This window comes from Peromyscus eremicus, chromosome 6 (assembly GCF_949786415.1).
Source record: "Peromyscus eremicus chromosome 6, PerEre_H2_v1, whole genome shotgun sequence".
Classification (NCBI taxonomy): domain Eukaryota; kingdom Metazoa; phylum Chordata; class Mammalia; order Rodentia; family Cricetidae; genus Peromyscus; species Peromyscus eremicus.
Window position 1 is genome coordinate 57506429 of NC_081421.1, and position 16223 is coordinate 57522651.

Consider the following 16223-nt stretch of genomic DNA (forward strand, 5'->3'; position numbering starts at 1 on the left):
TAGGAGGAAAGCCATAGAAATCTTAAAAAGTGAGATTGTGACAACCTAGGGAGGGATCTGTGTTAGACATTCCCAGGGCATTTGTAGTTGGTTATTATAAGAGAAAGTTTCCCTGCCTGATGAATTCAGCAGGTGCTCACTGAGTTTATGCCCAAGAGACAGTGAAAGCCCATACTTGGCCTCCAGAAGATCCCTTGTTCTGTGGCAGTACATCAAATCCCTCTGTTGTCCAGCTGACATTTGATTGTTTTTACAGGATTTCCTTATTAGGATCCTCACCGAATTAAGACGCTCGTTATGGAGGGTTTGCTGGTAGTGTGGCATTTCCTTCTTGCTGTCTTCTCTCTTTTCATTATTTTGCTTTCCCTGTCCCTCTTTCAACCTACAAAGCTGTGTAAGCTTGAGGAGAAATAGACTAGGAAAGCAAACAGGGAAAACAAGAGAAGGCAGGCCATTGGGAATCACGGCAGGCCCTATGCCAGATGGCAAGTGTGTTTTCTATATGCTTCTCGTCAGTCTGCAGTCCCTTCTCCCGCCTCCCTCTGGACTCCTGCAGGTTATCTGGTTTTCTCTATCATCATGCAGACAGGTGGATGAGCGCATACTGTTTTTATTCTGGTCCTAACCAGATAGTGTTTCTTCAGTTCTAAATGTAACTGGTAGGACGCCGGCACTTCATTCAAATCAGAACACGGAAAATCGCATTATATCTAACCATAGATTTCTCAGTCCTTTAAATCCCCAGAGGACGGTGTGCATGGAACAGCAGTGAGAGCTGTTTCTGGATTCATGATTACCTTGACCATCATGTTGTCTTTCCCAGCCTGTCCCCTCCACGTGTGTTCTGAGTATCTGCATGGCCCATTTTTCTTTCTACGCCTTCTTAGTTGTCCTTCCTTTTCCTCTCCTCTTGATGTCTTCCTCCATAGCAGAGAAAGGCAGCAAAAAGAAGAAAAGGGGCCTGGGAGGAGGGCACACTTGAGTGCCCCCCCCCCCCCGCCGCCCTGTACTGTGGTGACTTACCAAGGACTTTTGTCAGAACTCAAAGTCTCAAAATGTGCCAGATAGAAATGGAAAATGGTGTCAGGAAGCAAGAACAGATGTTTTCCTTCAGAACAGGGAAAACCAAGGAGATGATTTTCTTCGATTGTATTTGCTCCCTCCCCTCTGGTTTTAGACGGAGCCAACACGAACTGAACAGTCTGGGATGCGCTTCCCAGTGCTTTGTGTACGGCATACCCTTTCTAAAACCAAGACATTTCAGAATTCCCAAACCACGTGGCTGCAGCAAGAAGGATAAACTGCTTCCCCCACCATTTTTATTAGTTTTTATTAGTTTTTTGAGAGTGTTGTATAGTATATTTTGAACATATTTACCGTCCAGCTCTTCTCAGACCCACCCTGCTTCTCTCCCTTCTCTATGAACACAACTTTGTGTCCTCTTAAAAAAACAAAACAAAGCCGGGCGGTGGTGGCGCACGCCTTTAATCCCAGCACTCGGGAGGCAGAGCCAGGCGGATCTCTGTGAGTTCGAGGCCAGCCTGGGCTACCAAGTGAGTCCCAGGAAAGGCGCAAAGCTACATAGAGAAACCCTGTCTCGAAAAACCAAAAAAACAAAACAAAACAAAACAAAACAAAACAAACCCCCAAACCATTAAGGACAGTCCATGTACCCTTGGGTATGTAGCCTTCCACTGGAGTGTGATCAACCTCCCGGGGTCTGTACCTTTAGGAAGGCTGACTCTCCCTCTTCCAGCAGCTATCGATTACTAATAGTCCTTAGAGAGGGCTGGGACCTCATGTCCCCTCCCCTGTCCATGCTGGAATCTTAACTGGCTTCAGCTTACACAGGTTTCATGACACTGTTACAGCCCCTGTGTGTTCATATGTGAAACTGTTTGCTTGTGTCTGTAAATCTCCACTTTGTTGTCGTCATCCACTGTCTCTGGCTCTCATAAGCACCTTTCTGCCTGTTCTCCTACAGTGATTGCTGAGCCTTGCTGGGAGGCGGTGTGATACAGATGCGTGTAGCATAGAGTTGAGCATTCTGCAGTCTCAGTATCACACAAGTCTCCTCTCTCTCTCTCTCTCTCTCTCTCTCTCTCTCTCTCTCTCTCTCACACACACACACACACACACACACACACACACACACACACGCACGCACACACGCACCGCGCGCGTGACCGCATGCACATCACTTTGTTACTTCAAAGTCTGTTTGGGGATTGCTATTACTTATTCTGGATTCCGGTATCCACAGAACCCCAATTGTAATCACTGCTCATTGTTCATCTCACAGGGTGGTCTTAGTGCTCAAGCTTTTGTCCGGGTGGAAGTGGAGGATGTGAATGATAATCACCCTATCTTTAATCCATCGACCTATGTGACAAGCATCAGTGGCCAAACTCCACCAGGCACTGAGATACTCAACGTTCTTGCCAGTGACAGGGATTCTGGGACGTACGGAGCGGTGGCTTATGAACTCATCCCAGGAGACATGTCGTCATTCTTCACCATTGACTCCATTACAGGTATGTGACCTAGGGACAGCTCCACCCTCTGTTAGTAAACTTCTTAACTACTTGACAGCCACCGCTGTGTCTTTGAAATGGGCTGGTGCTTTGTTAGCCAAGACCTGGATGAGTCTCACGTCTGCTCACCGAGCTCTTAGGATCTTTAGTTTCATAATAATGCCAATCATCCATGTCGGAAGGTCAGTCCTCCTTTTAATTTCCTGAACACAGTAACTGTTTATCTTCCAAAGAACCCAGTGGTCTGCGTTTCCTAGAAATAAATATTTAAGACATTTCTTTCTCTTTCCTGTGTTTGTTGTCATCAAAATAATGTTTGGAATATTTGGATATAAGACTTAAGATTTCAAGTAGCATTGGAAATAATTATAGATATTTTGGCTTCAAAATAAGGCTACAAGCCAAGCCAAAGGTTATTGAATCTGAGAAATGGGCAGAATGCACTTTTTATTTTAATAATGTGTTGCATGTGTGCATAGGTAGTTAGCCTTCAAGAGGACATTCTACCACAGCAGCCAGGTACCAAGTTACCTTGTCTTATTTGTGATGGCCATAGATATGACAAGCCAGTCATGGTCTGCACAGGCACTGTAGTGCTCTTAGTTTGCCCCTTCACCCAGCTCCACTACATTGTCACCCTTCCTGCCTGCAAGGTGTGCTCTCTCTGGCTTGTGACATGAGTTGTTTACCTCATGGTCTTTACAAGGCAAAACTTTCCTTGCTCAAAATAGTTCACTGACGTGGCCCCTTAACATTTCAAAGATCAGAGGAACACATTTTGGTAGGAAATTTGTCTGCTTATCTCTGCTTTTTTAAAATTCATCTTAACCGAAAACCTTAACTGCCTGTTGTACTCAGGCCCACAGGGCAGTAACATTGCCAAAAATATATAAGTCAGCCATAATCAGGAGATAGGATCTAAAAGCATTTAGTGAATTGTTTTTAAAAGACAGCACACTCATCATCCTGGCTCCCCCCGGAAGAGCTTGAAGAATGAGCTGTTATACATTCTGTTCACAGAAGAGATTTCTGTCCCTGTGGGCCATGGTCAGCCCTGTGCCTCCCTTCCTGGCACCCTCTACACAGCAAATGCCATTACTAATCACAGAGAGTGCTTTATGTGGGTTGTTATCTAGGGACAGATCAGAGGGATTTTTTTCTAAGCAAAGACCAAATTTGTAATGGAAGCAGCCTTGGGTTACTGTTGTTGGCAGGATTGATGGTTGTGCGTTTGGATGGAAGACATTTCTCAGGCAAACAGCATTTGGAATTTTGTTGCACTTAATCACAAATTGTGAGTGGCCCAGGAGGGCTGGTAACGTTTTGTTTTAACCTTTGGAGAATGCAGCAGTGTCAGTGCTAGCTGGGTGTGGGACAAAGTCATCCAGGGAATAGAAAGTCTCCAACCTGCACCACTGTGTTCCAGAAGTTCCTATAGTGAGACTGAGAAGTTCCTGTGTGCATTTGGAGTACCAGGAGGTTTTCCATGTCTAGATCCATCATGAAATGCTGACATCAAGCTAGTAGCTCTTGTTGCCTCAAATACTTCATCTTTTGTAGTCAGCACAATTAAGACCTGCTTTAAAGCAACTGAGTCTTCACATTAGTATTAATCATAGTTACTATCATGTACCATAGATACTCAGAAATTTCGTCCTGCCTGAGTGAAACAAAATACCTGTTAATTAGGTCCTTCTGTTTCCCTCACCCTTAGCCCCTGGCAACTCCCATTCTGTTCTCAGCTGCTGTGAAGCTGACTTTTTCTTTTGACTTCCACAATGAGATCAGGGAGTGGTTGTCTTTTTATTCATGGCTTTTTTTTTTCACTTAGCATTATGTCCTCCAGGATATCCACAGATACAGGTCATAGACTATCGTTCGAGAGGCTAACTAGTCTGTGTGTATCCACATGACAGTTTCCTCACCCATGCACTGGTGGGCCTTTGGTCTGTTCCATATCCTGGTGACTACGAATGATGTCACAACAAAAAGAAGAGGGCAGGTGTCTCTTCGGCATACTGATTTTATTTTCGTTGGACACATACCCAGAATTGCTGCTTCTGGCTTTATGGACTCCCCATATTTTTTTTCTGTAACAGCCATATAACATGCCCTATAAACAGATATTCTCAGAGAAGAAAAGGTGTAGTATTAAAATATGGTTATCCTGTTGTAGAGTCGTGGTGTTTTAGTAACTTTTCTTTCACTGTAAAGCCCATCTCTCCAAAGCTAGTAGCAATAAACAATCCTGAGATCCCATCTCCGTCAGTAAGTACTTGTGAAATAAATGAATAAATGACACCAGAAATAACTGGAAAGTGATTTGAATTCTTCCTGCACCCTCCTAAGGAATTGCATGGGAATACCACTGATAATAAGGAACAAAACTAGGTTTAAAATCCTATCTGTGACAGAGCATGGCCAGGGACCCTGTACCTTCCTCCCAATTCTTTTTAGGACTCACAAACTCTCTCAACTCTCTCAACCTGTGTGAAGATTTGGTTTTTCTCTCCTCCCTCTGTCTCTGGCTTTATTCATTTCTTTTCCAGGCGGAGACCAGTCTGTTTACAGTGGGACTTTTCAATCCAATCACTGTACCCTTGATTATAATTATACCCTTGGGGCCTGAATTCTTACACAGGAGGGCAGAGGCAAGATAGTCATATAGTGTGAAAATGTTGAGACCCAATGAGTCCACTTACAAGATCACTGCTTCCCAAAATACTTACCCATCTCTGAAGGACACCCACTCTCTTGCATTCAGTCTCATCCACCCTTCCTTTGGGTGATTTTTCTTTTGGACCATGCATGCTGTTTGAAAGCTTGTGTAATTTGTGTTGGAGGCTCCTGTTTTGCTAAAAAGAAGAGCTCACTCACTGATCTGTTTGTGCCACAACCAAGACCCATGCATTGAGACCAGAGTGCAGACTTACTGTGCTCTTCTGGGAAGAGAAATATTTTGAAGGAAACTGGAAGTGGATGTGACAGAGTCATGGTTGTCTTCTCTTGTGGGTTTGTGTTCCTGTTCTGTTTCTGGTTTGCTGTGTTTGTTGCTCATTCAGAGAACAGTTTTGTAGACTGCATCCAGGCACGAGGAGAGAGGCACTGACTGGGGCCTTCGTTACTCTCAGTCTCAGTCCACTGGCTTGCTTTGATGTGGGCAAGAAGCACACCACTCTGTTTTAAGAGGAAGAAACACAAGAGGCAGATTTATTAATAGCTCTCCTCTCATGTATTTTATTCTATTTATAACTTATACATAGATATTTTCATTCTGCTTAAATCTGTTTCTACAGTGTGTGTGTGTGTGTGTGTGTGTGTGTGTGTGTTGTGTACATGACCATATGTGGAGGTCAGAAAACAAGTTGCAAAACACAATCCTCGCCTTTCACAGTGTGGGTTCCAGGGATACAACTCAGGTTTTCGTATTTGGCTGCAAACACCTTTACCAGTTAAGTCGTCTTGCTGACCCAAGGTAAAGTCTTAGCAAGCATCCAATTTGTGATGATCCCTCTGCCTCTGTCTCTTTAGCATACTTTTCCTATTTGAAATGAGCCACCACAACAAGCAGCTTCCATTTTTGAAATACTCTTCATAGTGGCATAAAACAGCCACCCATTATCTCTAATTATGTCTTATTTACTTAATTATTTTTCACTGAAGAGCAATTTAATTGCCAATTCAGTGTCTATAACCTTATCTGGGGCTATATGTGCAAAGGGGCTCCTGGGAGCTTGCTGACTGCCAGGTCAGTGAGAGACACTGTCTCAAAAAAATAAGGTGGAGAGCAACTGAGGAAAACATTTGATGCAGACCTCTGACACACACACACACACACACACACACACACACACACACACACACACACACACAAAACAAAAAACAAAAAACCAAGACAGAAAATGGAAGCCAGATCATCTGTGCAACACATTCACAGTGTTGAATGGACCAGACACTGGTCTAGGTGTGTGGAGTACATCCGTGAACAACACAGGCAGACATTCCTCTCAGTGGTACTTAGCGGAGCAGGTTTATGCCACCCAACCTACGTTTGGTTGTAGTATAGACAAAGTTCAAGCTTTGCATTGCAGAAAAATAAATAATGAAATGGGTGGCCAACTGCCAGCCCAGGGCAGCTGTGCCCCAACGTTACTGCAATATGTCATTTGTATGAATTGTGAGGACTCTAGTGCAGATGATAAGTAATGCAGCAAGGCTGTTTGTCTTTGCTTCCAGAGCAGATTCTTTCCTAATGTTAGCTCTATGCTCAGATTTCTTACCACGCCATGATTCTCATAATTCTTCATGATTGCCACTCTCCTGTGCTTAACATTTGATGTTCTGCTGTGTAGTTAATAAATTAATACCATACCTCGTTTTATAAGGGATGTGAGCCTGCTTGTGCCAAATACATGATTTTTCTTGTACATGCAAGACAGAATCTGAAATTAATCACGAGCACCTAATGAGTAAATGTTTCTTTCAAAGGAAACAAAAGCGTGTTAGAGAAATTCCTCATGAGTGCTTTCGGTACAAGAGCAGAGACTCACAAAAATGGAAAGATCTTCATAAATCAATTGCCTCACTGAACAAAGGAAGGAATTAAAGCAGACGGGATCTGGTGATGTGTCCAAAGGTGGAAACGGGCAATATATGTGTCTGAATTAGGGTTTCAACTGCTGTAAAGAGATACCAGGACCATAGCAACTTTTATAAAGGAAAATATTTAATTTAGGTGGCTTACAATGTCAGAGGTTTAGTCTATTCTCATCATGTTGGGAAACACTGTAGCATGCAGGCAGACACAGTGCTGGAGAAGGGGTTGAGAGTTCTACATCCTAACCCACAGGCAACAGGAACTGAACTGTGACACTAGGTGTAACTTGAGCATAGGAGATCTCAAAGTCCACCCCCACAGTGACACACTTTCTCCAACAAGGCCACACCTACTCCAACAAGGCCACATCTCCTAATAGTGCTACTCCCTTTGGGGGCCATTTTCTTTCAAACCACCCACCACAATATGGAAAGCATGGTTAAGATCATGTCTCACATAATATATTAAGCATCTTTTTCATACACTGCCTTCTTGAGATTTCAACAACTTTAGTAGATGAAGATATTTTTATGTCCATGTGCAACTTCAGATTCCCTGTGAATCTGACTTACTCACATGGACACAGTAATAAATCTAACCCTTGGTCTTCTTATTGAACTTCCATTCTTGTGTTCTTTCAATCATTGGGACTGCTTTTAAGCTCAGGGAAAAAGGTAAGATAAATACAGGTTCTCTTGTACAAGTAATTACAGGTAAGATTGATCTCTCATTGTGACTTCCTATACAAGCCTGTTTGAAGCACCAAATTAACTACTGATTTTTAAACTTACCTTTTTCAATTAAATAGTTTAGTGGAATATTGCAATGAATGTTTTTTTCTTAAGAAGTTCCTCGGTTCTCATTATGAGGTAAAATGTCCATTCTAGTCCTTGTTGCTGCTACAACTAATGCCCCAAATAGTTGGTAAGTTTCCATATCACAAAACAAATATAGATGAGACTTTGTAGGTATCAATGATTAATAGGAAATCGATGTTGATATCCTACAGTCTGGGTTACTACTGTTTTGGACTATTTATTTTAGGTTCCACATTAGGAGATAATTCTGGCTTTTGTTCTTATTTCTGTTCTTTCTCACCAGCCTATATATTACAACTTAAGTAATGACCCACAGATTATTTTATAATGAGGATTTCCACTGTGATTAAGAATAGCTCATCTTTTCCAAAATATTTGATTCTGAAAGTTAATATCACTTAACTAGTGATTACAAGTATTTAAAGTTATCTGGCAGATTCAGTTGAAAGATGATCTTCATCTTACCTTTTTTACTACTCTATAAATCTAAAGCCCATTTTATCCTAATAAACGGGATTTAAAAAAATAAAGATGTTACGTAATGAAGAACATAGACCAATGACAATGCAGTGAAGGACTTGGATAGGTCCTAGTTTCATTTCCAGTGGGTGTGATAAAATATCCTAGCACCAGGCAACTTGAGGCAGAATGAGTTTATTTGGCTTACAACTCCAGATCATAGACATTACTGAGAAGTCAGAACTCAAGTAGATAGTCACATCACATCCATAGCCAAGAGCAAAATGCGAAATCCACACATTTCTGCTTGCTTGTTTGCTTGTTCTCAGCTAATTTTGTTGCATATTGTTCAGGATCCTCTGAGGAGGGAATAGTGATGCCCACAAGGGTCTGGCTCTTCCCACATCAACTAAAAAAATCAACACAGTGCCACACAGGCCAAACTAAGGCACTCTTCAAAGATGATTGTAGGTTGTGCCAAGTTGAGAATGAAAACAGATCAGCACAGTATGTAAATCCAAATACTTAGTAAAACACGATAACTAGTAATCTGTAAATTTATCAGTATCTGTTTTTCAAGGTTGAAGTTGGTCCTTATACCAATAGCGAACATAGCGAACCAATAGCGAATGATTTGCAAGGGTCATAAAAAAATGGAAGCCAAACAATCATGACACTTTAAAGTATTAAGATGTAGTATTACATATTTCAAGCTGATAAATGTATATGCTAAGAGGGCTATTAATTTATGATTTCACTATTTAGTATGAAAAGTATGCACAATTATATTTTATGTGTGGCATGTATATTAAATAGAGATGCTTTCTGGCCCTTCAACTTTTACTAGAGTTAATCTTATTGAAGAATGTTGGCCTCAGGGGATGAAGACAGTTTGTTGGCAAAGTGCTTGCTGCCCAAGCTTGAGGACCCAAATTGGATCTTTAGCACCCATGCCAAAACTGGGCATGGTGGTGTGCACCTGTAGTCCTAGCACTGGAGAAGTGGAGACAGGAGGATTCCTGGGACTTAATGGCCAGCCAGTTTAGCCAGATGAGCTCCAGGTTCAACAAACACTCTATCTAAAAAAGCAGGATGGAGAAGCAAGTTTTGAAGACACCCATCACTGAGCTCAGGCCTTCATGCATGCCCACAAACAAACATGCCCACTAACTCTCTCTCTGTCTCTCTGTCTCTCTGTCTCTCTGTCTCTCTCTCTCACACACACACACACACACACACACACACGCACACACACACACACACATGCGCGCGCGCAAACACACACACACACACACACACACACACACACACACACACATATACACGCTGGACTCAAATTACACTTTCTCTTTGTCAGCTGTGCTCCAGTAAAGCTGAACAAAAAGAAGGTTAAATTCAAACATTTTGACTTTCCTAGATTTCTACGTCTTTTGGGGGTTCAAGTTTTTAAAGAAAGTGCACATTTGAAATGCTTGGTGTATAGAGTCCCACCTTCTTCCATTCTCTCCTCTTTCAAGTGATAAATGTTCATTCAACAAACTTTCCTAGACCCAGGTGTGATGCCTGACGGTTGTTCCCTTCTTGCTGCTTTTCCTGGACTCCTCAATTAATTCCCCTTTGGGTCAGCACATTATAAAACAACAAAAAGCTTTCTGTGAGCCAAAGGATTCCTGGGAGTTAGTGGCCAGTTTAGCCAGATGAGCTCCAGGTTCAACAAACACTCTATCTCAAAAAGCAAGATGGAGGAGAAGCAAGTTTTGAAGACGCCCGACACTGAGCTCAAGCGTCCATGCATGCCCACAAACAAACATGCCCATTTTTTGCTTTTTATTCTTTCATTTCTTTTTTGGGAGGGTGGGTATTGGGGTTGAACCCAGGGCCTTTCATGTACTAAACATGTGCCCTGCCATTGAGTTGCATTCTTAGACACTCTGCCTCATTAAGAGAACCATGCATGTTTTCCACAAGAAAGAATAGCTCAGGAAAAATCTCCATGTGCTGAACACAATCACAATAGGAAGAACTCTGCAAAATCTAGAATAACCATGCAAGATGTTATGGGTCAAATGGAACATGGGCTGTGGAACTTTATGGAACAGCTCCAATTGGTGTGTCAAGTTGTAGAAAACCTAATGATTTCAGAGAATCAGATCTGGGAGTGGACAATTTTAGGTAGGTATTTATAACAAGAAATGAAAATGTAAGTTTGAGCTACAAAATAAACAACAAAACCTGCATTGCACAGGAACTGTAAATGTTATGTGGGTTATATGAAGGACACCCACCTTGTCAAAGGTATAGAAGGTTGGCAGACTGGAGGGAAAAGATGGATAGCTCTGAGGAGCTGCTCTTGGGTTATGGGTTTGCTCTGGAGTGAGGTACCTGCACCTTATTGACTATTTGGAGAATGTACTATATGTTCCCTGAGTTAATAATAAGGTTCACAGAAGACTTGTGTCTGGCAGTCATCTGAGAAATCTGAATGGAAAAAAGGACTGGCAGCAGAATAAAGGAGTCATTTCTGAAGTGGAGACAAACCACATTCCAGGAGCTTGTAGGAATGTACAGAGCTTGATGGTTCCCTTGGATTCAGTAGATTCGGAGAGAGAAACATGTTGTTTTCAGGTTCTGTCTTTTGAGGACCACAGGGCCTGCCTCCAGTTCTTCAGAAGAAGAGAAACAGCAACAAACATTCTGAGTGAAGATGCCACTAAGGTAGCTTCAGATTAGAAATTACAAAGCGGCTCCAAAGTAGCCAAGTGTCTACCTTCTATAGTTGGTATCTTGAAAGTCCTTCCCAGGCCCATTGGATGATGGCTGGGTCCACAGCCTGTGTGCTATTGGGAGATGTTAGAACTTGTAGGAGACAGGGCTTACGGGGAGATGAAGGGATCTCAGTGGGTGCCTTTGAAGGTGATCTTGGGACTGCATCTCCTGTTCTTTCTCTGTCTTTGCTTCCTCTGTCATGTGCTGTGATCACAGTGGGCTGTCTCCCCACAGGTCCCAAAACAACAGGGACAAGAGGCCACAAAGTATATGGAGCTTTCCAACATTCTGTTGCCCACACTCTCCTTGTCAGATAGGATCATCCCCTGCTGCCATCAACACAGGAAGCTCACAGGAGACAGAACACTACTTAGGAGAGGGAATCACAAGTTGAGCTACCTTCCATGTGACCTGTATTGAGTCAAAACTATGATCCACACAAACCCTTTTAGGTTGATTCCCTTGAGTATTTGTTATAGCAATGGGAAGCTGATGGACACAATCGCTGGAAAAGAAAACAAGTTTTAAATGACTGTGCAGTCTAAGAAGTCTTCATGCTAGGTCATGATGACAGCGTCTGTCAGGGAAGAGCTTCTGCCCATCCTCTTCCTCCTCTTCCCTTGCTTCAATCATGGATGATTCAGAAACTCCTGTGAGTGAGGTGAGGGGGAGGACAAGAGCTAATCAAAGACAAAGAGAAGGAGCCAATGACTTGACGTGGAGCATGCTTCCTACGTAGAGTTCATGGTAAGGCTAGAGTTCTGATGTCCTTTATGTATTATTAAGTTAAGACAGTGACCTTGAGTAGCAGAAGGGATTTTATTAATAACTGACTGATAGTGACTATTGAAGTCACTATTGGAAGTTCCTGAATTTTCCCTTTGGGACAGAAGAAGAACAGCCAACTGCCCAAAATAAATTTAAATAGGAGGGGGGAAAGGTCAATCTTTGATTACAACTCCCGAGTTATGTTTTGTCTCCTTCTGTTCTACCCAATTAATGACAGGGGGAGATGATTCCATCTGACAAGGACAGTGTGGGCAAGGGAATGCTGGATGCTCCGCTGAGTGGGCATTTATGAAAGAATGTAGTGACACAGTGACATTGCTAGAATTAAGGTATGAGGTGAAGGTTTGGATCAGTTATGTGATGTGACAAAACTGATCTGCGTGGACAACTCTGGGAGTGGTATGTGTAGACAAATTTCTAAACAGTCTTATTAAATAAGAAACACAGAAACAAATACAGAGGTAATAGCTGAAGAGATCAGAGAAATAGCGAATAGCCACAACTAGCCTTAGCTTACCACCACGCGGTAGCTTCCCCAGAGAGAGAGCGTCTTCCTGTCTAAACTGCACTTTTATTGCTTTCCTGTTCTGCCTTCTCATTGTCTTTAAGCCCAGCCATCACTTCCTCATCACTGCCTGTCTATACAGACCTCCAGGTCTCTGTGGTTGGTACTGGGATTAAAGGTGTGTGTCACTATGCTTGACTGTGTCCTTGACCACACAGATATTCTGCCGGCCATGTGATCAGATTAAGGGCGTGGGCTACCACCCCCTGACTTCTGTTTATGGCTTGCTTGCTATGACCTCTGATCTCCAGGCAAAGTTTATTTATTAACATACAAATAAAATCATATTTCAGCACAATTAAAATATCACCACAAGTGTGCTAGGTGGATTATGGGAGTAGAAAATCTAGATATTATAATAACCCAGGTATAATGAGGCTTGTCCACAAGAAGAAAGCAGTAAGACAGAGCAGAAATAACTAATTGGAGAGTATTTTAGTGGTATTGTTTCTTTTGTGTGTGTTTGTGAACACGTGTGTACAAGTGTATGTTCAAGTGGTGTGCATATGTGTATAGGTGTGAATAAATGTACATACACATACATGTGGAGGGCAAAGGTGTCCTCTATAACTCCCCACCTTATTCTTTGAGCCAGAGTCTCTCATTGATACTGGAGCTTGCTGATTTGCCTAGAATGGCTAACCTCTTGTGCCTGTTTCTCCCGGCACTGGGATTGTAGGTATGTGCTTTTTTTGTGTGCGTGTGGAGAATCTGAACTTCACTCACTGGACCATCTCCCTTCCTTTTTTTTTTTTTTAACAAAGAATGCATGGCTGAATTAATTTTGAATTTTTTTTGTCTTAGCTAGAGCATTGGTCTGTTTCCTTAAGTCATTTCCTGTTTAAATATATCACTGTTTCTCAGATTCGTTCACACTAATGTATTTTCTCATTCTTTTTTTTTTCTTTTTAAACCCTGAGCTTGGATCTTTATCTGAGAGAATTCTTTGAACCCTCACAATGGCGATGTGTTCCTCTGGAAAGTACTTGTGCCTTGCTTTTGCTCAAATGCCTTGAGGAAATATCTGTCCTCATTCATATTCCCTCCCTGTCTCCCTGTCTTTCTCTGTCTCTGTCTGTCTGTCTGTCTGTCACCCCCCTTCTCTCTCTCTCTCTCTCTCTCTCTCTCTCTCTCTCTCTCTCTCACACACACACACACACACACACACACACACACACACACCATGGAACCCCAGGAATCCTGTGTCTGGCCTATGCTGCATCACTGAGGTCATCTCCAGTGCTATGTCTGTACCACTTAAGCTTTTTCTTGGCTTCAATTTTTCCACATTATCTGTATTGTTAATCCAGACTGCAGAATAATACAAGAGCTGCTTCATATTCAGGAATTCTCAAAGAAATGTTTACCAGCTCTAGCACTGAGTTTCAAACCAGACAATTTCCTTTGCAGTCTACTGGATATGAAGCGATTTATGTCTAGTTCATCTTTCAACTGAAACTTGGTGGAATAATTTTATCAGACAAACCCTGGGCAGACTCTCAATCCCTAGCCTGTTCCTACAGAAGCCTGTGGTCTGGTTTCCTGCAGTCTGATCACCATGAGGTTGTTAAAGGGAAAGTTCACTCATGATCACTAGGGTTCGGCAGATTATCCGAGTCAAGGCTCAATCCAGTATGTTGCTTAATGTCTTCTGTCAGGACTTAATTTTTAGCCATTTTGTTGTTGACTTATGATTTCAGAGAATGTGTATTCACATTTTACAAAGCAGTTGCTTTTGGGAAGGGAGTCCAATGCAGAAACAGAAGTTCCTCACTAAGGTTCCTTTCTGTAGCTTTTGATGTCCTGTGGTTGTCTTATTTCATGTGAGTGATAGTTAACGTCATGAGACATGACAAGGCCATGGCTGAGAAGCTCTGCATCTGCAGACATGAGCATGTGTGGTGAAGGTGGTGGGGAGGTCTACCTTCAGAAGCATGGCTCTTTAACAGATTTCAGGTCCTACACTGCCTGTGATTGGAGGGATGGTGATCACCTCTCCTATAATGTCACACTTAGCCAATTGACGATGAAGGAAGCTGTTGCTCATGTCAGCTTTACTGGTTTAGAATAGACTCCATATTTATTCTGGTCAATAAAGACGACTTGGGGTATGTGATGAATGAGGATAAGACTAGAAAGCCATGAAAGCCTATATAAAAAAAAAACAACAAGGAGTTAATGTAACAGATGACAGTAATATCCCTTTTATTTCTGCATATAAATAGAGTCCTTTACAATGTGTGTGGGAGTTTCAATATTTTATATTCAGGTAAATTGGAGCACCTAGTCAGTACTGTGATTAAATTCTATAACATACATAACTCATAGAAATAGCAAATGTCTAAAACCAGCCCATGCCACCATTAAAGGTTAGATATTTTAATAACCAGAATACCAGCCATAGAGAAAAACGCCTTATGAAGGTGGAATTTTCCACCTCAGTCATCTTGAATTTTCCAGTTTCAAGGTAAACACATTGATGGCTTGTAGTTTGCATCCGCATTCTTTTTCTCTAATTCACCATCTATGACATAAAGATAGACATTTCCCCATGATTTCAGCAACTCCGCCCCATTCAACCCACCCACACCCTCCTTGTGGCCCACCCACTGACAAACCAAATTGTTTATTGCCATTTCCAGAGCAGATGACTCTTCAAGAGCACCTATTGGTGAAATTATTATTATTTTTTTTTTTTTTTTTTTTTTTTTTTTTTTTTTTTTTGGTTTTTCGAGACAGGGTTTCTCTGTAGCTTTGCGCCTTTCCTGGAACTCACTTGGTAGCCCAGGCTGGCCTCGAACTCACAGAGATCCGCCTGGCTCTGCCTCCCAAGTGCTGGGATTAAAGGCGTGCGCCACCACCGCCCAGCAAAAGTTACCTGAGGTCCCACCGAGATTTGAACTCGGATCGCTGGATTCAAAGTCCAGAGTGCTAACCATTACACCATGGGGCCCACAATTGGTGAAATTATTAAGGCCACTCCACGTAGTTAAAAGGAAGATTTATTTAGTGGGTAACTTACAAATGAAGGGATAGATAGGTCGCAGTGTCTGGGGAAGGTGTATCGCAGTCCAGCGGTGTTCTCTGGAGCTCTGATCGGTCAACCTCCACCGTCCAGGGTCCCGGAACAGAGAGAGCTCGCCCATTCAGATCTGCCCATTCAGATCTTGGGTCTCCAGGGGCCTCCCTTGGCCCCACCTTGTAGGCGTGACAGTTGCTGAAGCCTCAGTGGGGGTTGGAACTTCCAGATCAAAGTTGAAATGGCTACCCACTACAAGCACCCTTTAGGGAAACCTTCCCTTCCTCATCCACTTTCTTTTCTATTGCCCACCCTTTTCCCAACTCCCAATGATATACTTAGGTCATGCTGAACAGGGTGCACCCCTCACAGTAGATGGCCATGTTCCCAGTTTTCATGTTAACATGTTCTTACTAGAACCCTGAAGTCTTGGCCAGAGGTACCACTTTTCCTGAAATCTGTCCATCCCTACAGCTTTTCAAGCATTTTCCCTGAGGTTTGGAGTTTTCTGTTAATTATTTCTTCTTCCTCCTCCTCATTCTCTTCTTTCTCAGTTAATTAATTAATTAATTTTTCAATTAAGATTTTTTAAATCTTGACCCTTTTTTCCTTGAAGAAGGAAAAATGCTAATTTTTATTGTATAGTTTTAATTTTTTGAAATGTTCAACTGATGAT

At 42.3% G+C, this 16223-nt stretch overlaps 1 protein-coding gene and 1 non-coding gene across 2 annotated transcripts in view; one reads left to right on the forward strand and one right to left on the reverse strand.

Annotated features, from left to right (window-relative positions):
* Positions 1 to 16223, forward strand: part of Dchs2 (dachsous cadherin-related 2) — a 216061-nt gene that overhangs the window by 112303 nt on the left and 87535 nt on the right. Inside the window, exon 3 of the mRNA XM_059265537.1 lies at positions 2303 to 2534. Coding sequence (XP_059121520.1) covers positions 2303 to 2534 — 232 coding nt within the window. The remainder of the gene's footprint in view (positions 1 to 2302; positions 2535 to 16223) is intronic.
* On the reverse strand, positions 15410 to 15481 carry Trnaq-uug (transfer RNA glutamine (anticodon UUG)). The gene has a single exon. It is a non-coding gene; the product is annotated as a tRNA-Gln (tRNA).